The 20,606-nt window shown below is 38.2% G+C and overlaps 3 protein-coding genes across 3 annotated transcripts in view; 1 reads left to right on the plus strand and 2 right to left on the minus strand.

The window, feature by feature from the left end:
• Positions 1-713: 713 nt before the first annotated feature.
• On the minus strand, positions 714-12,583 carry uri1 (URI1 prefoldin like chaperone). The gene is made up of 11 exons (XM_008411647.2): positions 12,192-12,583; positions 9,203-9,237; positions 6,492-6,570; positions 6,162-6,297; positions 5,104-5,195; positions 4,954-5,017; positions 4,610-4,805; positions 2,725-2,965; positions 2,480-2,631; positions 1,651-1,891; positions 714-1,432 (listed from the first exon to the last, which is right to left on the minus strand). The coding sequence occupies exons 1-11, from the start codon at positions 12,261-12,263 to the stop codon at positions 1,244-1,246; spliced, it is 1,497 nt and encodes a 498-aa protein (XP_008409869.1). The 5' UTR covers positions 12,264-12,583; the 3' UTR covers positions 714-1,243.
• A 2,974-nt stretch (positions 12,584-15,557) lies between these two features.
• Positions 15,558-18,961, plus strand: LOC103466212 (protein C19orf12 homolog). The gene is made up of 3 exons (XM_008411651.2): positions 15,558-15,723; positions 16,551-16,711; positions 16,794-18,961. Exons 2-3 carry the CDS (start codon positions 16,552-16,554, stop codon positions 17,057-17,059), a joined length of 426 nt encoding a protein of 141 aa, XP_008409873.1. The 5' UTR covers positions 15,558-15,723; position 16,551; the 3' UTR covers positions 17,060-18,961.
• Positions 18,813-20,606, minus strand: part of LOC103466211 (cytochrome b-c1 complex subunit Rieske, mitochondrial-like) — a 2,473-nt gene continuing 679 nt past the window's right edge. Inside the window, exon 2 of the mRNA XM_008411649.2 lies at positions 18,813-19,608. Coding sequence (XP_008409871.1) covers positions 18,998-19,608 — 611 coding nt within the window. The 3' untranslated portion in view covers positions 18,813-18,997. The remainder of the gene's footprint in view (positions 19,609-20,606) is intronic.

Raw genomic sequence — 20,606 nt, forward strand, 5'->3', positions numbered from 1 at the left:
TCTCTCACTAAATTAATGTACTCTAGTACTTATGGATGGTTATGTATGTATGCAAGCAACAGACTAGCTCATAATTCCCTCTGGAGTAATAAAGTACCACCTAACCTTAAAAGGTTAGATTTTTCTAAAATGTGCAACATTATGCTGATACAGTAAAAAAAAAAAAAWGTATTTAGAATGCAGTAGCCATCCAAGACTTATGGCTGAAATCAAGAGTAACTACTGCATTAGCTTCTACACTATCCATGTCTATACCTGCTTATCCGTACATGGTCATGGGGTCGCAGGTGCTTTTCTCCAGCGGTCACTGAATGATAGCCTGGATCGATCGCCAGTTCGTCATAGGCCCAATCATTCATACCTCAGGGAAAACTAGTGACCTAAAACTCTAATAATCATGTTTTTGGACTGTGGACGGAAGCCAGGGTACCCAGAGAGAAACACACATGCACCAGAGAATATGCAAACTTTGTTAAGAAAGCCAGGATTCAAAGCCAGGATCTTCTTGCTGCAAGACAACAGCTCTAATTACATTAAATATCAGTCAAAGAATTTCAAACATCCAAGACTTTTTCTGCTCCGAAACTTTGATGTTGTATTTGGATCGTCTTTTCTTTAAGTGAAGGGAACTGGTTAAGCAATATTGCTTTTAAAGGCTTTGGTGCACTATAACACGAACGGCGAAGAAAAGTAAAAGCAGGTGAAAACAGCTGAAAAAAATCACATTTAACATGTTTATTCAGGAAAATAACTCCCAATCAGCAGTAAGGTTTTATAAGTACTGAGAAACTGCATGTTTTTCCACAATGTAAAAAGAAAAATGTGGGTAAAATTACTTATTTTCGTTTTAGCTCCCATCAATATTTTTTTTCTACATAAAGCTTGTCTCGAAAGAATACATACATTCATCTGGTAGGTCAAAAGAAGGTAGAAATTTCACTGTAGCAACAGATGCTGCTCAACAAAGAAAGAAAACAATGCAACTCATCCAACGTGTCAGAAGCTAGTGTCATCTTCCCTACAACCAGCAAGGGTCAGAAAAGAAGGAGAAAATGTAAATGGTTCCAGGTTTAAGGTTGAGGAACAGCAGAAATGAGACAAATTTATTAATAGTGCTTTGACAGGAATCCTTTTGATCGTAGAAACGGGTGGATGTAAGATGATCAGAACAAGGGAGACAGTTGTTTGCGTTTTGTTCAGTTTTGTTGCTGTTAAAAAGAGAAGAAAAAAAGGCCCRAAAAAGTCATTTCTGCTGCAGCCTGGCAGCTTTGAACTTTGATACCCTTTTAGGCGCCTGCTCCGGCGGGGGGGCGTCAGGTGCGACCTCCTCCTGCTTCCTCTCCAGTATGGTTGGTAAAGCAGGTGGGACGATGGTCAGATGGGGCACCGCTGTAGGCATCGGGTCCTTTTCCACCACTGTACCTGAAAAAGCCTGAGAAAAAAAAGATCAATTAAAAAGAGAGCAAACTGGCACTGGCGTCAYCATGTCCACTCATGTAAAATACTCAATAATGGGGTTTGTACTGTAAGGTAATTAATTTGGACACATTCGGGTCACCGTTWACKAATGTCCTGAAGCTCGAATGTGCCGCGTTCATGCAGCAGCTCTGCGCAAGTAAAACGCTGACAAAGACCCAGGACAAAACTAACTTCAAATCTGCTGGGAGTTTGCAGAGGCATCGCGGTTGGGCTGTCCTCCTCGGTGATGCCGTCGCTGGTGTCGCTGTGCGTCATCTCGTCGTGGCTGAAGCTGCGGCCGATCATCCTGCGCTCCTCGAAGTCGGCGGCGCTGCTCTCGCTGGTGTCGCTGCACACGCTGTTCTCCCGGCTGCGCGACTTCAGGATGGACTTCCTGGGGATCGGCTCCCCGTTCTTCACGTCCACRAACAACCTGACCCAAAAGCAACAGTCGTGTTTCGTCAGCTGCACTTGCACCCGTGGGATGGGCTTGCAGAAGAATTAACGGCCATTAGTTGTTTGGGGGTTTTTTTTCACATTTTGTCCAACTGCAACCACAAACGTCTGTATTTTAACAGGATTTTATGCAACTAAAAAAAAAAAAAACGGTTTTGGACATGAAAACTGGAAGTTTTGCATCTGTGTTCAACCCTCTTCAATCTGTCTCCCTCAMATAAAATCTAGTGCAACCAATTCCTGTTCGAAGTCATTTGTGCATAATTTGATTTTCAGTTTAAATCCAGGTATTCTGCGAAGGCCTCAAAGGTTCATTAAAAAAACATTACAGAACAAGCAGTTAACCAGAAGAACATCAAAAACATGCAGGACACCAACTCTTGAGGCCTGGAGCTGTTCAGTCCTGGTTCAGATCAAACCATGTCCATGTTGCTCTATCACACTGAACCCCAAAGAAACATGTTGAAGTTTGCGACTTTAAACTGACACAAACGAAAAAGTTGCACGACCATGAATACCTTTGTGTTTGTGTCCGAATCCACAAAGAGGTTTGCTTTGCTTTTACCTGTAGATATCAGCTGGTGTRGTGATTTTATGAAGCTCGTGATGGGAGTGCCCGTTGCTGTGGCCGTTCTTCTTTTTCCTTTTTGAATGCTCCTTCTGCTCTTTTCTTTCACTGAACTTCAAGGTGGTGTTTTTACCTGTGTTTATYCTCACCTGAAATGAAAGAAACACTGGTTGAATACAACCAGAATATTTTTTAAGCTCTCACCCATGATTTTTGTTTGTTATTTTTGTAAACGAGCCGACCTTCTTGGGTTCGACGGTGTGAGAGAAGAAAATGGTTGGCAAACAGCTGCCGTCCTCCTCCTCCTCGCAGTCTTCCTCTTTCCTGTCTGTGAGTGGCTGTGTGCTGTGAGGCACAGAGCTCCAGCTTGGCTTCAAACTCAGGCCATTTACCGGAAGTGCAGCATCTGCCTCCTTCTCCTCCTCCTCCTCTGATGAAGACGATGATGTGTCTTCACCATTCATGTCCGCATTATCAGACAATCTTGAGGGGGGAAAACGCTCGTCACTCTTTCAAGATTTGTAAAATAAAGTGGAGAGTAGTGTGGGACCAATAAGTAGTGGTGAGAAATATAATGGTTTTAGATATTTAAGGATTACAACATGCAGATAGATGGCTACATTTAACAATTACAGTCTTCAACACAAAGACTTTAGTTTGAGAAGCTCAAGAACAACACTTCATGYGAGTTTCATCAGATATGTTTGGCTGAAAGAAAATGATCCGTCATATTAAAACAGAGAGGACACAAGATAACATCAGCCTGCCACTTAAACTCCTACCTTGAAAAGATTGAAAGCAGATAAAGCTGCATGTTTACAAAGGATGTTTTTCAGAAACAAATGATAGGAAGGACATTGTGGCTTTAGAACACTATAACACTATAAACATTAAAATTGCTATTTTACTTGATAATCATAGGAATCGACTGCTAATTTGTGTTTCTTTTTCTTTGCTGCAAAACAAAGATTTTAAGAGCTTTACAAAGTTGTTACTAATCCAATTAAATGTAGGTTATTTTTTTTATTTAACTTTGAAAATTAGATCCTTTTAAGACACAGTGTTGATATTTAGTAAAAAGTAGCATTCAAAAGTAGAAAATGGAAGCTTTSGAGGAAAAAAATGGATTCTATCAGTTACTGCTCTAACTCTACAGTCTCATCAGTTTTTTTTTATTAAGTTGTTTCCTAAAGCCTCGAAAAATAAAGCTTGAATGTAGCTAGAGTCGAGTTTACCAGTGTTGTTGTTCACCTTTAATTTAAAATAGAGCTAAAGTGTTAAATTTCTAAATTACACAAGCATGAAAATCTGTGCTTTGTATAAAGGTGGATAAAATAACCCAGATGCTATTTCAGTCGTTCAATTGATATTACTATACAGGTTCATTACACACAGTGATACATTTAGAGCGTTTATGTCTAATTTTGATGGTAATGGCTCACAGCTAATAAAACCTAGAAACTCAATCTTTCTGAAAATTACAATATTACATAAGACCAATAAAAAACAGAGGGTATCTAATAGAAAAATGTCATTGTCAGGGTCTGCCCTACACAACCACAGAGAAGAGCCAACAGTTGTTGAGTAGACAACCATCCTCCTCCAGAATGGTAAACCATGAAAGGTCAGTGCTAAAGCCGCTAAAGACGCTAATGGCTTTACACCAGACAGTTAATGGAAAGTGTGATCACATTCGTACTCCATATGACCGCGTGTTGTCCTTTTTGTGTCATTTTCTCTTGAATCAACAGTCTCTGAAAAACTGAAATGTGTGCTTTTATTAATAGAAAACCAAAAACTGATGCTAAAATACACATCTCTCTGCATGTCTAATGAATCTACACAGCAAATTTCACTTTTTCATCAAAAACTTTGGACAATATTCTAAATTAAGTAGGCCCACTGTTAATGTCATATACCATCACCTTCCTAAAATAATAACCAAAGTCTTTTTTTTTGCCAAAAGATGATTTAGGAAAAAAAAGAAAAGAAATTGACTTAGCCCATTAGTTTAGAAAGATGACGATATGGAAAAATGCCTAAAGGTAATTTATAGTAGAAAATAAAATCATAAACTTTTACCATATTACTTCTACTAACCAGAATATATGGTAGGTTAGGCTGTACCTGTCCTGCTCATCCTGCAGCTCCTCCAGTCTCTCGAGTTCATCCAATCGAGCCCACAGCTCCTCCTCAGTCATGACGCCTTTCCTGCTCCCTGTGTCTCCGCTCTCTCCTTCATCCTCCTCATCCTCCTCTTTGAGATCAAACACCACATCCATCTTGGGCTTAGAATTTGGCTTGTGAGCTACTCTTTGCTTTCCTGTGAAGCAATAATCAGTCCACTCGTTAGCTCTAAGAAAAAAAAAAGAAACACTAACTGTGGTAAAGAATTCAGCAGCAGGCTAATGGTTTTTTTTTTGCCTTGTCATAAGCCATGATTAAGTGAAATGAGGTCAGATAAAAGGTACCTTTTGTGACGGGCGAGTCATTGTTTCCGACCTCCTCTCTGATGTCGACATAGTTCCCTGTATTCTAAATCACAAGAATGTCAAAGTCAATGCTTTTTGTCCTCAATTGTGTCTTACACAACGTCTGATATGTGCAGGAACGCGACATACAGCCTGCAYGCTTTCCAGATCTTTCGCAAACCCCACTCTTGCTTCAAAGTTTTTCATGGTCTTGGTCACGTCGTCCAGCTGACTCCCCACGTCTGCGGAGACAACAGATGCGCCACGGTGAACGTGAGCGGAACCAGAGAAGCAAATGTGGCCAAAACCGGCGGCGGGCAAACTGTGGCACTCAGATTGAAACGACGGGCTGAATGAGTTAAAATCCTAAACAAGTCGGGGAAGGGGGGCGGGGGGAGGAGAAAAATGATGACACAAACAGTTCATAATATCTTCTGCCCTGAATACTACTCCGGATCATTAAATCTTCACAACAATTAAGCCCTTTCACTAATAGCAGCAGAGGGCCCTTGTTTCCATGGCGATCGGGAGCCCCTCCAGTCAGCGCATCAACTGGAAGTGAGGAAAGGTCAAATACAGAAGGCCTGACAACTCGGCCGCTGTCTGACACATTTCAGCTAGCTCTGTTTGTATTACAGCACTTAGCTCTGTAATAGCAGGGCGGGGAGGGGGTCTGTGGCAGCWCATTTCTGCTTCACCAAACATTCTAATAATGTTCACATCAGAGATCGTTGCTTGGGTCCATTTGACTCGATATGAGATTTTTCAGACTTAGAAAGAGCACAGAGAAACAAAGCAGCGATCTCTGTTATATGACAAAAACAAATTCTCTGACAGGGTTGGATTTAGCCAAACAGTGCAACGTTTAAAATCAATAAGCTATTAAAAATGCAAAAAAAAAAAAAATAGCACGCAGTGTTTGCAACATGCCTTGCAGCTTGCAAACGCTTAACAGCAAATCTGCTTCAGGAAAATGTCATTTACAAAACAGCAACACATTACACCGCTAAGAGACATCGTTACGCTCCAAACTCCAGCATGAATTCAAAGCTGCGAGAAATTAAAAACAGACAACTTCTTCACATGTGATATTCAGTCGCCCTCTGCTGGATGAATGGCGGCGTTGAACGACTAGATTAGAAAAAGAGAACGTTTAAAAAAAAACAAAACAAAAAAAAGATCCCCAGATGACAGGAAACGACACTCACGTTTCATTCTGTGCTCGACAATTTTCTGAGCTTGCTTGGCGGAGCACTTGGCGAACCAGTTGTCGCCCAGCAGCACCGTGACCTCATTGGTGTGCACGAGTTTCCCGGGCATGAAGGCCAGAGGGCCAAATGGCACCTGCTCAAGGCGCAGARGACGGTGAGAAACAGCAGAACAAAAGGAGAAGTAGGCCAAATTAAAACAGGTGGAAGAGACTCGGTGAGAAAGTAGAGCAAAAAAAAAAAAGAAGAAGCARCGCAAGTTTCAGTAATGGCAGTTTGGTAATGAGTCAGTTTGTGTGAAAGTGTCATTTAGACAAAATCTGCACTCACCATGATGTCATAACACAGCTGATCGGGGAGAGTCCGAAGGCGATCATCGAGGGCTTCATAGTCAGCCAACACCTTTTTCCTGTAGAAGCGTTCAACCAACCCATCGATAAAATATTTATATAAGAAGCATCCATTACACACACACACACACACACACACACACACACACACACACACACACACACACACACACACACACACACACTTGCTTATTTATTTTAAACAATAGCTTATTGGTCACCACTAGATGTCACCATTTCCTACTTTGTGAAAGATGCTTTCGAACACAACTTCCAGCCAGGTTGAAGGAACCGGCTTGTTGAACCTTGAAAACTGACTGAGGATGTTTAAGAGTAAAAAAAATAATAAAAAATGAGTCTAGCATTACTTTAGAAACCTTTGGTTTTTAAAAGTTCGCACCAAATTGTAAGACTATGAACTTCCTGGCGCAAAGAACCATTTCATCGCAGCAAATGTTTTGTTACTGTCGAGTTATTTGTACTTAGAAAGAGACCTCAAAGGTGAATGCCGAAAAGCTAACCTCAGATGCTTTCTCTTGTAGAAAAGGAAAACAACTCATGAACTTCATCCTTTAACATTAATAACAAACGTATATAGATCGATGATTAAAAAAAAATAATAATGAAGTCAGGGAAAGTTGCACTGATGTATGAATAAGGATGGTAACATGGGGTTAGAATGATTTTTTGCAGCCTGCAACAATGAATTAAAAATTGTGCAAATTTGATAAACAGCACTGGGCCTTTGATGCAGATGGAAATTTATGCAAGGCCTTAGCAAAGTTAAGACAATTTAAAATCTTAAAATGTCAAGAGCTAATTCATTAGCCATATTTTTATTTATTTTTTTGCTTTCATTTAACTTTCGTAGTAAATAGAGCCACAAACCTCCAGTGACCTTTACTCAAAAGCAGATTGGGGTGGAGCTTTTATTAAATGTAGCTAATCACAGAAAGCGTTTTCAGAGAAAGGGASATTCTCTTATTGGTGAGAACAAACGGATACATTTTTCTAGGCAAAACAAAAAAATACAGACACGTTTAGGATGCACTTTGTACTTTGTTTCATCAAAATATTGCGTTTCAGTTTCCAGCTGAGCAGATAAGTAGAATGTTTTTTGTTTTGTTGATTTAGTAAAATAGCAAATTTTGGGGGCCTAAGTAAATCTGTCACAGTTTTGCATTTAAACAGGCAGGTTTATCAAAGGAAAAGTTAAGAAAAATAAGTTGAACTCCCAGATGTCTATTTTAGCATATGAGACGACTTGGCACATAAAATTGTGTCTTGCTGCCCCCCCCCCAAAAAAAAACCTAATCGCTCTCAACTTGTTATCCTCACTACCAAGTGTACTGAAGGAAGTAGGCTTGAGTCAATGAAAATGTACTCACTGTACCAGACCTGRACCTTTCTAAAGCYTGTACAGTTTACACAGTGGTGATTCAGTTTAATCTGCAGCAGAGAGCTTCACTGTTCTCTTCACTGTTTGCACACAGGATGCATCTCAAATCCTTTAATCAAGTCCACAGTTCCATCAAGCCTGTGTGTTTGTAGAGTGCAAGGGCACAACTAGATGCAATAAATAGATATGACAGGAGGGACAAATGAATAAAAATCTGATGCACTTCTTCAAATCCTTGCATAACTGCATGGATTTGAAGCTTGTTGCCCTCTCTAGCATGAACATGGRGGCTCCTTTCTACACAATAAGATTCCTCACACACTTTTCAGAGAGTAATACAAAACTACTAGTGAAACCAGATATTTACACCAAGGAATGCAGACATTTGATCCTGCAACGCATTTCCAATCTGTTACTGCCCAGTTTTGGTTGGCCTGTGTGAATTGTACAGCAGATCAGCAGTTTCTGAAATACTTACAACTTGTTTGGCAAAGTCGCTGAAATGCCTGTATGCATTAAGCTTCAGGTGGACGGTGAATTTACATCTCAAACTCTGACTTCATCATTTAGAAAAAATATATCCTTYATTTAATGGGGAATTGGAAACACATGGCACTGGACAAAAAGTTATTGCTGGCAAAGTAAAGCTAGACRAGAGGATTTGGTAACTTACATGGGTCAGGTACTTTATTATCTTTTAAATGATGGCAAAGATCAGCACGTAGGTTTAGGTTAAAATAAACAGAGCAGTCTAGTTTCTGTGGAAAAGTATCTGTAAAYCATGGTAGATCGAAAACATTAACACTAAGGCGGTTCCTTTATTTTCTTGTGGTYATCATTTTCTATTTTCAGGAACATGTCATGTGTTGCCCTTTGTTTTAATATATCTGCTTTATTGAATCTAGCAGATATATTAACACTAAATTAATTATTATTAATTAATTAATTAATTCATTAATGGACCCAACTCTGCTTTTAAGTAAAATTCACTGGACATTTCTGGTACCATTTAGTAAGTAATTAAAATAAAAGCAAAAAATCTTTTTCACTTTGATGACCTCTGCCATCACTTCTCAAACACTCCAGTTTTCATTTATTTTATTCCCACTTTTGCATAGCCTAGCAACAATCAGTATTTTAGGCATGCTTTACTTTATGGACTCATATTAGAGAAAATGGTTATAGAAGTTCAAATGACATAATTTCTTGCAATTTTTAATATATTCATCCAAAATAAAGCGAAAAAAAAAACAACAACATTTTCACACGATAATTATAAAAACAATGCTTACCAGTGCTGAATCCGACTTTCACAGTCTTGCACCACCTGATTTAGGATAAATAATGACAGCTTGTTTCAATTTACRTTATTATCATAAGAGGTGCGTTCACAATCGCACATTTAGCAATGCAAAAATGTTAAAAAGACAGGATGGGCTACATCTTTTTCACCAACATCTGCACACAAACACACAGTCAGGTAAAAATATATTGCTTTCCATTGCAGGATTTCAAAAAATCCATAGAAACAACAGATATTACAAGAGCTAGGCGTAAACACCCGCAGAAAAGCAGCTTCTCAGATCACGATTTGACATGTTCGGATTGTGGCCCCATTTTCTGGGACAAACAATACAAATAAGTTCAGCTGTTTGAATCCTTCCATCCAGCTGATTTCTGTGCTTTATGTCAAATGTTAAAATATTGGAGTATTCTGCTCGTTTTGCCCTAAATAATTAAAATGGTTATAAACCTGATTTACCAGTATAGTGGCAATGCAAGCAGCCCAAACTCAAACTACTTTAACTTACCAACACCTCTGGTTGACTGGAATAATGGCACCGTTCTACTCCAGATGCCGGAATTGAAGGCTTGATTGTCTGACAGGACTCATTGTGTCTCGCTGGCATATTTCAGTAACAGTCAGGGTCAGATTTTGAATATATATGCCAGAACCAATACTGGTGMMCCAGTCAAACAAGTATATTTTACACATGCAAAGTACAATAAATTGCTGGGTAGGGACAAAATAAATTATTTTCTGAAAATATTTTGATATTTGACTTTTATAAAACATAGTAATCACTACATGTGGTTAATATAGTGTTTAATAAACACTTCCAAATCCMCATTTCTAGTAATAGCAATGGCTCAAAGCACTAAATTCATAGACCAGTACATAGTTATGGAGGGACCTGAAATTGAACTGACAACTTTAGATTGCAAGACTTCCAAATGAGCCACTGGTCTTTGTGTTTTAGGGTTAAATCAAAGCTGGTTCTTTAACATTACGGGTTATCGACAAAAAAAAAGAAACAAAAAAAAAACATCTAAACCGCTTCTATATGTTGCCTTGTTGTCAAATTATCCTGAAATTGATGMTGTGTTCGCACATATTTTCAGCTACAGCCAAACAAGATTTTAGTTTTWCTTAACTGTGTTTCCAAAATGCTACTTACACCAAAAAGCTAATTGACCTTTTACATACAMGGAAGCAGAAGATGTGTCAAACAAGAGGTCAAATGGAAGACACCCAGTTGTGTAAAACGTCATCTAAATGTTCAGGACATCTTCAGATCTCGTTTCTGTGACACAATGAATGCAAAGTTTCTGCAGACAGTACTGGTTAGGACTTTGCTTTTTGTTGTGCCTCAGGTGTAACCCATGACTGTCTGCGGCCTTCTGAATATCATGTGTGTGAGGCTGAAGTTGGTGTCCGAGTCAAGGTTTTCCATTTGATTGATTAAAGGATTATTTCAAACATTTAACAAATCCAGATTACCTTTGAAACACTACAGAAACCTGCAATTAAAAAAAAAAAGTCACTACATTTTCTACTAGACACAGACTGTAAATTGTGCAATCTTTATTCGRTTTATAATGACAGTAAGGGGTTGTTTTGAGGGGGTGGTTTTTGTTTAGGTTTTTTTAATGAGACTACCTTGATGCTTTTCCTACATGGACCACTCCGTTCAACTGTGATTGACAAGGGTTTCACACAGACATATCAAACCTCGACATAATTACACTACATCAATGACAGACACTGTGAACAGGAGTCAGTCATTTGTAAAACGTTATCCTATGCATAACTTATTTTATCTGTTATCTTATGACCTCAAACTKTGCTTTCTACACTGTCAAAGGTGTGCTTAAGGAAGATAAACAGTATTTTATTTMGTTTTCTCTAACTTCAGCAAAGTTTTCACAGACTTTGCCCCCTGTGCTCTGACTTTGGCTTATGCAGGTGGCATRGTAGACAGAMCCTGTTTAATAGCAGTSTTGTATACGCAAAAAAAAAAGAAAACCTGTGTCYGTTTCCACAAACTGAATTAACCAGGAGTCCTCAAATACAAGCCGTCCTGCAACATTTAGCTGTGCCTCTGCTTCSACAGGCTTGAGTCAAATAATCAAATCATTAGAAGGATTCTGTAAAACTTTACTGCATACTGAGGAGGTAATTCAGTCATTTGATTCACTGTTGTCTAGAAATTGCAGAATAATGGCACTTGAGGCCCTGGAATAAACAAAAACTTGAATTTTATAGGATATGTCCATGTACCAAAAAAAGAAGAAAAAAACTGTTCAGGTTGGATTTGTCTATGTTTTTGTTAAGATGGACCCAATGTAAGGTCAAACACCTCTTTAAAACAAATCTTATCTGTTTTAACAAACTGAATAAAGCGTTCAACCATTGCAGTATGGGTTTTGTAGAATATACAAGCATGAAAATAAAACKGTGCAAGTTTGATACGTTTAAAATTGAAACTACAGCAGATCAGGGGTAGCAAGAGACGTTAAATGTGGTGAAATTGCCCCTTAGTGAGGAGCTAAATCGAAAGCTAACTTCAACGTCATGTGAGGGGGCGCGGAGACGTTACCCCAACTTTCACCTTTAATTTGTTATTTGATTGAAAATTGACACAAATATTAATTTTGTCTACAAAGCTCAGTGAGAACTACATGCATTAAGGTGTAAACTTCAGAACCAAAGTATGTGTTAAAAGAACCGAAACCAACAGAACACGCCTCCCTTTCACATTTAAATGAAACTTAGACGTGCCCGTAACGGGAGGAAGCTTCTCGAAATCCGTGAATGTGATGTGAAAGAAAGAGGAATCAAAATCATGGAGTCCTTTTTTTTTTTGCATTGCACATTTGAACAAATCCACGCGTGGATCCGAAACAAACCACGGACTGATCCAACCGCATGGTCAGGAACCCGACAGTGGCTCTGCTAACACCAAAAGCAAACGGCTTCGAGTGAACAATTCAAATTACCTTTTGGTGTTCCTCTCTGAGCCTGACCACTCCGCCGAGATGTTCCATATTCGTGTTACCTTTTTCAGCCATTGTCAGCCCAAATGCAAGGGGGTAAATATGCGTTCTGTGACCCACAAAACAATGCTCAGGGGTTTCTGTGAGTCCTAAAGAAGTGTTTATGAATCCAGCAGCTTTTCCTCAGATGCGTCCTGCACGCAGTCATCAATGAGGCAGTGATGAATATCCACACTTCCGGAGGTGATATCATTTCACACTCTCATTTCAAGATTTCTGCATGATCCCCCGAAATATATCCACCGTTTCAAGATCCAAAAGATTAGCAAAAAACACTCCCCGTCACTCTCGCTGCGCCATGAACTTCAACATCAAGATGGCGGAAGTACATCAGGGACATCCGGTTAGAAGTTTCAAAAGTAAGAGCACAGCTGAAGGAACAGCCATCTTTACATGATGATAGAACTTACACAGAAAGCAGCCAGCAAACACTATTCCTAGAATATATAGGAAACGTTTTCTTTATTTTTTCCCTTCAGGCAGCAATTTCTGAATGTTCTCCAAAGGCTGCAGATTTTCTGACCCACTTTCAGGGAACATTCTCTAAATATTCTCTAAAAGTTAGCCCCAACATTGACAGTATGACTTTCTGGGACCTATAAATTAATGTTCTGTAAAGGTTCCCTAAAGGCACAGTGCTCATTACCTTAAGAACACCCACTGAGGTTTTCCTAAGTGTTGCTCTTGCTATGTAATCCTCTGAACTTACAGAGAACCTTTTCAGTAGATTTGTTATGTGTGACGTTCTGAAAACTTTCACTGAATATCATCTCAATGTTCCCTGAAAGATAACTGCATTTGCTAACAGACTGCCATTCGACGTATTAATGCGCAAAACGAGCTTGCGGTGATCGGATCTGTATTTGTAGATGTCTGTGTTTAATTTTATTTAAATAAAACCCTATTTCACCCGTATGACACTGTTTCATTCTTACAAATACCTTTGTATTTAAAATATTTTTCAAAAGGTGGAATATTCTCATATAAGAACTAGTGCAAACATCTGTAATAGCTTTTCATTTTAAACGGATAGGATATTCTGATAACGGAAGTGATATTTTTGTGTTTTTGTCATGTTTATAAATTGTTCCAGTGCTATGCTAAGCATAACTCCTAAGCTTCCACTTCAGTCTGTTATCCAATGATAATTTTTAACATTAACACTTGCTGTATTTTTCGATTTGTAAACATCACAAAACTTCCAGTCAAATTAGTTACATTTCATCAGCAGGTTCTGTTATGTTGGAGTCTTCTATATAAACACAACTACTCTCCTCATTACTGCATCATATTTAACAATGCTTATATAATACAGAAAAGCAAATCATTATTTCTTCATTAGTGGGTTGATAATAAATTTGATAAATCAGTTACTCGACAGCAATGGTAAGTGGTATACTTATGAGCATTTTATGAACAACAATGACAAAAAGAATTTGGATTGGTCATTAAATCTGTTCGTCATAGTTTACTCTTCTTAGCACAAACCATACATCCAAATGATTTAAACCTCCATGACTCAGTTTCAGTTGAAGGAACTAATATAATGAATAAGAAATTTACAAACGGATTTATCAGAACTACCTGACAAACTTTCTCTACTCCCATAAGAAAACATAGATGGGAAAGTATTGAACATTTATTTGTGGGATGTTCTCCCGCTACAATATTTTGGTCGGGCGTGCAAAAACTCCTTACAGAAAAAATTGGAAAAAATATTGTTTTATCAAATTGACATATTTTACTCATCTTTAACAATTCATCTTTTTCTTCACATGAAATATATATAGTGAATCTTATTTTAATCCTAGCAAAATATGTCCACAAGATGAAATGGAGTGAAAAAAATCCTCTCTTAAAAATTTTCAAGAAACTGACTTAAAAATGTATATTGCCTCTGTTGAAAAACGTAACTTTAATAATAAGAAACCGGTAAAAACTTTAACTCTTTTTCAAAAATTTTACTTCATCTCATAAGCACATCCCTCTATTTATTTGTTTGCTTTTATTTTTCTTTTTGCTGTAATATATCCTTATTCATATGTATTTAAATATATTTTTGACACTTTTTGTTATGAAAAATATAACTGAAAAAGTACACATTGTTTTATTTTACCAATGTATATGTGACCGGTGGACTTCTGCGTTGTGTGTGTTATGTGGTGATCAGACAAACCACAAGACATCAAGTCTGTGTTTGGAGGCGGTCTTCTGTCAATCGGGAGATATTAGCATTAGCACCTAGCATGTGCTCCAGTTCCCCAACCCGATCTATACAAAATTCCGGTAACAGTGTTAGCGTGCATCAAATGTTATAAAGGCGTAATAGCAACTCAAATGAAAATATCCAAACACTTAGTATATATAGAAGCAAAAATAAACATTTGAACAATATAAATGAAAGGATTACAATGGATTATAAAACTTGCCTCTCCCCAGTGGAACGAATAACAAAAGGGAAGAGGAAATTAATAATTTAATACTTATAATAGTCCTGGAGGACCCTGAACAAAAGAAGAAGAAAGTAAGGCGGAGTTGGAGGACAAAACCCCTTATAGTAAACACAGAGGAACACAAAAACAGTCAAGTATAAGCGGACAAATACATGAAAGAACACATTTTGTGTAAATATACAATTATTAATATAGACCCAGTTACATACATATATATTTATTTAACTTTTGTCTCTCTAGACTTTAACATCAACACCCTGAATGTCTGTAATTATTATTATTTGTTTTTATTATTATAATATTTTAATATAACGTCCATATGTATGTTCATGTTATTTGTTTGAAATAATGTTATATATATATATAAAAAAATTTCTTAATACCGTTCCTATGCGACAGCAGCAGCTGATCGCCATGACAGAAATGTAAACAATGGAGGGAGGAGAGAGATGCGCATTTTGTTGCTGGAAAAACAGGAACTATCTTGAGTTTCTGTCGCCAAGTCCGATTATTATGAGCATTTTTGGGCTTGTTTTTTGTAAAGTCGCTTACAAATTGTATGAGTAGCGGGCAAATATTTTTGCGCTTGTTTTTGAACGTGAAGTTGCTTATTTGGGTTATGAAATAAGCATAATAAGCCTCAGAATTTGTCTGACAACGAGTTGGTTTTAGTCAGTCAGTCAGTTCAATGTCAGCAGAAACCATAGGCAGTTAAATATTTAAAGTCTGAGTTAAACCCTATTATTTGTCAAATTGACTTTTTAACACGCACAGCCGAGATCAACAATCGACACAAGAGAGCTGACGGATTTTCTTGAACGTAGCATAAAATTTTCCCCCAGCAGGCATTGCGGCATGCAAACTGCATGTGAAAGCTCAAGAATCATGTTAGCATCGCGCACACAAATCACGTAAAGCCTCTCGGGGGCTAGGAATAAGGTGGATACAGAAAGTTTGATCGAGTTCAAAACACTGAAAAACAATCTGTGAATACATAAATAACAACTTATTTCCACAGTAAGGTAAGCTATAAATCTTCAGTAAGGTTCTTGCTGGTGTCTGTGCCTCTCGACGATCTGATGTAGTTCATGGAGCGATTGATAACGCGTTAGCTTTTTTGCCTTACAGTTATGCTTCTCTGATGTATAAATGKGGACCTGATTAGACTAAGCATAAGCTGCTGTAAAGGTTGTTTACCATACGGACTCGGAGTGTGTTCGGTACCATAAAGGTTTCTGTAAATATCACAGTTATTTAAACGTCCTTTTTTGTTGTAAACTTTTAATTTGTAAAATAATTATTGAATTAACACAAAAATACAGTTGTAACATCAACAACAATAACATTAGTAGTCATAMTATTAACAAATATTAATATAATTTTTTATTGTTGCTGTTGACACGACCAGGTTAAAGTAATAAGTAAATWWAAAAAATTCTAATGACTTTTAAAGTTTTTTCTACAGCAAAATGACTGTAAATTAGACAAATTTACTAAAGAGCAGCCTTTTGTCTTGATATATTGCTCATTAGTTCTTTGTGTTAATGTTTTTACCAGGTGGTTTGTTGTTAATTGTTTATTACCGTGGTTTAGCTTTAAACTCTTGAGGATTCAAAAATCCTGGTTTATGTTATGTATTTTTTTTTTGGGGGGGGGGTTGCATAAGAAATATCCTGGTCCTGTTTATTAATATCTGAATTCTATCAAAGTTTCATTCTCTTTGTAAATAAAACATCCAACACAATTCAATCTATGATGCTAACTTGAGATTATTTGTATTTCAGGTACTTTGTAAGGCCCATACAAACATATATAATATTTAACCGAACATTGCACTTGTGATCCACAGAATGGGGCCTCGAATTGACGATGTGATGAAGTTGTGTTGTGAGCTGTCTGCCAATCAGCAGATCAAGTCCACAGTAAAAGGTTCTGGGAAGGGAGCAGCAGCTGCAGGTGGACTCGCTTTCGCTGGAGGCTTGATGGGGGGTCCCCTCGGCATAGCTGTGGGTAAGGCTGCTAAACTTGCTTATGAACCTTTGCGCCACACCGGTCCTCCACATCAGAATTAGAAACCTTTTCTTCCCTTTAGGTGGTGCAGTGGGTGGTCTCCTTGGCTGCTGGCTGACCAGTGGGCAGTTCAGACCGCTTCCACAGATCATAATGGAGCTCAGCCCTCAGCAGCAGCAGAAGCTGTATGATGATCTCATGGTGATCCTGGGAGATATTCAGTGGACCGACCTGGCTCAGTTAACCGCTCTGGTGATGGGCAACTCCATGCTGAAGCAGCAGGCCATGGCGGCTCTTATCGGGTACATCTCTAAGGAGCTCCAGGCTGAGGTGCACTATGTGGATTAGTGTCCATCCAAAAACTGAATGGGCCGACCCAAAGGCTTACAGGCTCAGAGAGGAACGGTACCATGAAGAAAAAAAATGAACTGTTGCTAAGAATGTTAAAAAATACAGCAGTGCCAACACAATCATCATTTATCAGTAATAAACCAGTTAGCATTTTGTTATAAAACTGTACTGTATGTTTTGGGACAAAAAACAAAAATCAAAATYTTTTACTTGAAGGAATTATTTATTATGCCTTTGCTTGCACTGAAGAGCCAGAAGAGACCAGTCTGGGTTTAAATGTAATGGGGAAATTATGACCTGACAGACATGATGATGGGAAACATCACTACATACMCATGTGTTTAGTTAACAGTTTTTCTAAATCATGGAGTTAATCATAAAAATGCTCATAAACTCAAGAATATGGGTAGGCTGCATTTCAATATGTCACAATATTATTGAAAGGCATATGGACTGCTGTTGCAAAAGTAATTAATATTCATTACAAAGAATACGCAGGGTGATATATTTTAAGTGTTTTCAGTTGTTTTTTTGATTATGGGTGAAAATCTGGATTTTAATTTCTGAGGAAATTAGAACAACAAAAAAAATAGGATCGGTTTAAAATAATTTTTAATACAGAAATGATGTGGACGACAAATTTATAGAAAAGATAATGTGGACTCGACAGCTGTCCTTCAGACAGCCACTGACACTCTTCACAAGGCTGGTAGACAACAAAATGTTTCTTAAAGAAACTGAGAATTTGGATTGCTAGTTCTACTTAAATTAATTCAAAATTAAATGGAAGGCAAAGGCGTTGATAAAGGCACAAGCAACAGAGAATAGTAGAACTTTAATGGGATTGTAAAGCCATTTTGAGAGTTTGGRGCAATTTAAAGAACTCCAAACTGGGAGTGGTCACCAGCTGGAGTCGGCATTTGAAGAGCCACTAAATACAGACGTACCCGGGTATGTAGTACAAGAAAAACTATTGCTTTAACAYAAGGAAAAATATCCTTCTCTTGAATATTGTTTTCCTTGTGTTAAGCTCCTGCTTAAGAAACACCACCAGAAGCATCTACTGGATTTTATTAAGTCTCAAGTCATTGCAGCCATCAAATTTTGGAGCACTTTTTGATGCCTCCTGCTGACAAGCTTCACAGAGATGCCGACACTACCAGAAGTAATAATACCTGGCTTAATAACCGTKGTGTCACTGAGTTTAATGGTCAAAAGGATTGGTTGATCTAAAGACATGGATAACCTATGGAGTTTTATGACGAGGTAGATGAGACGACAGCAGTGATTCATGCAAAAGAGCCGTGGCGTGACTTTCTGAGACATTAAAATTTGGTTTTCATTGCTATAAGCCATAAATCATGTAAATAACAGAAACATCCTTGAAATATATCACTGTGTAATGAATTTGATTGCCTTAATTGAAGTAATGAAGTCACTACTTAATATTTATTAATGAAGATTTAACTAATATGAAATGTGAATGACCAGCACTGCCTAATGGCCTTGCCTGTTAATAAATGAGTGTTTTCAAAAAACCCTTGGCTAATTGTTTTCACAGGGTGTTTTAAGAATATTTCTAAATGTTATTAATTACACTTTTGTTTCAKATCTGCCTTTTCTATACTTATTCTCCTGTTATAACCCTTTCTCYGGGAAAATTAGGTCCTGTTCTGTTTCTCTCTGTGGGTCAATGAAACCTTAACGYRTTATTAGRTACTAAAAGCATTGACAAATGACAGTATTTSAYGATTAAAGTACTTTATTGCTGCAGAGGCAATATTTTAAACAAATCATGATGAGTGAGAAAGTGAAGAATCACTTAAGACATAATGGCGCCTTTGCAAATGACTATTAGCAATCTTACATTTATGTCCCCCTCAAACCAACACATTAAATTTAAATTAGAGGRAGGAGTTTAAAGATCTCTTGTATTTATCCCACAATAACCGTCTCTTCATCTGGGAACTCGTAGTAGGGAACCTCAAGGTTAAGGGGAGCAGGTCCCTTCCTAATTCTTCCAGAAGCGTCGTAGTGTGAACCATGGCAAGGACAGTAGTAGCCCCCATATTCTCCTGCATTAGCAATGGGCACACAGCCCAGGTGGGTGCACACGCCGAGAACGATGACCCACTTGGGGTTGAGCACTCGATCCTTGTCGTGCTGGGGGTCGCGCAGCTCTCCAAGATTCACATCCGCCTCTGCCGCGATTTCCTTCTCGGTGCGATGACGGACGAATAGGGGCTTCCCTCTCCACTTGAAGGTCATGTTTTTGCCTTCTGGGATGTCGCCCAGCTTGATCTCAATCTTGGATAAGGCCAGAACGTCCGCTGAGGCGCTCATGGAGGAGACAAATTGGGTGACCACAGTTTTGGCCGCATACACGCCAATTACGGTGGTGACTCCGGTCACCAGGTAKGAAAAGGCCCTCCTGGCCTCACTGCTCTCCTGTGAGGACTTCTGGGGATTTAAAACCTCGGGTCGCCGATAGTCGGAGAAGTCAGGAATCTTGATGTCTGTGTGGGCGAGGCGGGTTCCTGCTGGAGCTGGACACAAATAAAAATACTTAAAAAAGGAGCTGCAGACAAATCAGGTCAAGTCAGTTTACTGTAGCTACTTCATGATGCTAGACGCATCATGAGGTGCTTTTAGTAACATGATGGCTTTAAGCAAATTTGCTTATTTTCAGCAATAAAGATTTATAAATATTGTATTATCTTGAGTTTAGAAATTAGATGACTTTTCTTCTGGCAGTCAGATTGGATTTGATAATCTACATGTTTAGATTGTCAAATGGATGAAAAGTCTGGACGTTTACTACTAACATGCGAGTATCCTTTGACATAAACCGTTTTAATTGGAGCTCTGGGTTTGTGTTTAGGGATGTCAAGAAATGAAGATGAACTTCCTCTCCAGTCTCAAGAACTTTGCAGCCTCTAACAGGTTTTCTTTGGTTCTGTATTTAGCTCCAACCAGTTTTCATTAGCTCTGACCAACTTCCTTGTCTCTGGYTAAATTAGTGCATTCCCACAACAGGACGCTGCTGCTAACATGCTTCACAGTGGGGGTGGTGTGTACAGGGTGATGTGCAGTGTTAACTTTCCTAACACTTTTTCTAAATACTTGCTGTGCCGCCTGCATTGCATATGACAAAGTGCAAATTGGAATTCTTGTGGTTTTCTTTTAGCCATGATTTTATTCCTAAAACATTCCTACATTAAGGTCAGTTTTGTGAAAAACTACATGTCCTTTCAACAGTTTCTCCTGAGTATAATGCACACCACACATTTTTTTTTTCATTTTTCCGAAATTTTAAGTCATGAATGAGTTTCCGTTCACTTCACAATTATGCATTACTTTGGATCAAATTAATGCCTAATAAAAGCAATGAATATTATGGTTGACAAAATGTGAAAAATAAATAATGCGGTATGAATAGTTTTATAAGGCACTGTTAAAAATCAGGTACAATAAAGTTAACAGATCAAAGATGTATAATTCACTTTTTTATATATTATGCTGTGTAGCAGTATAGTTTAAGGTC

Source organism: Poecilia reticulata, linkage group LG6 (assembly GCF_000633615.1).
Source record: "Poecilia reticulata strain Guanapo linkage group LG6, Guppy_female_1.0+MT, whole genome shotgun sequence".
Lineage (NCBI taxonomy): Eukaryota > Metazoa > Chordata > Actinopteri > Cyprinodontiformes > Poeciliidae > Poecilia > Poecilia reticulata.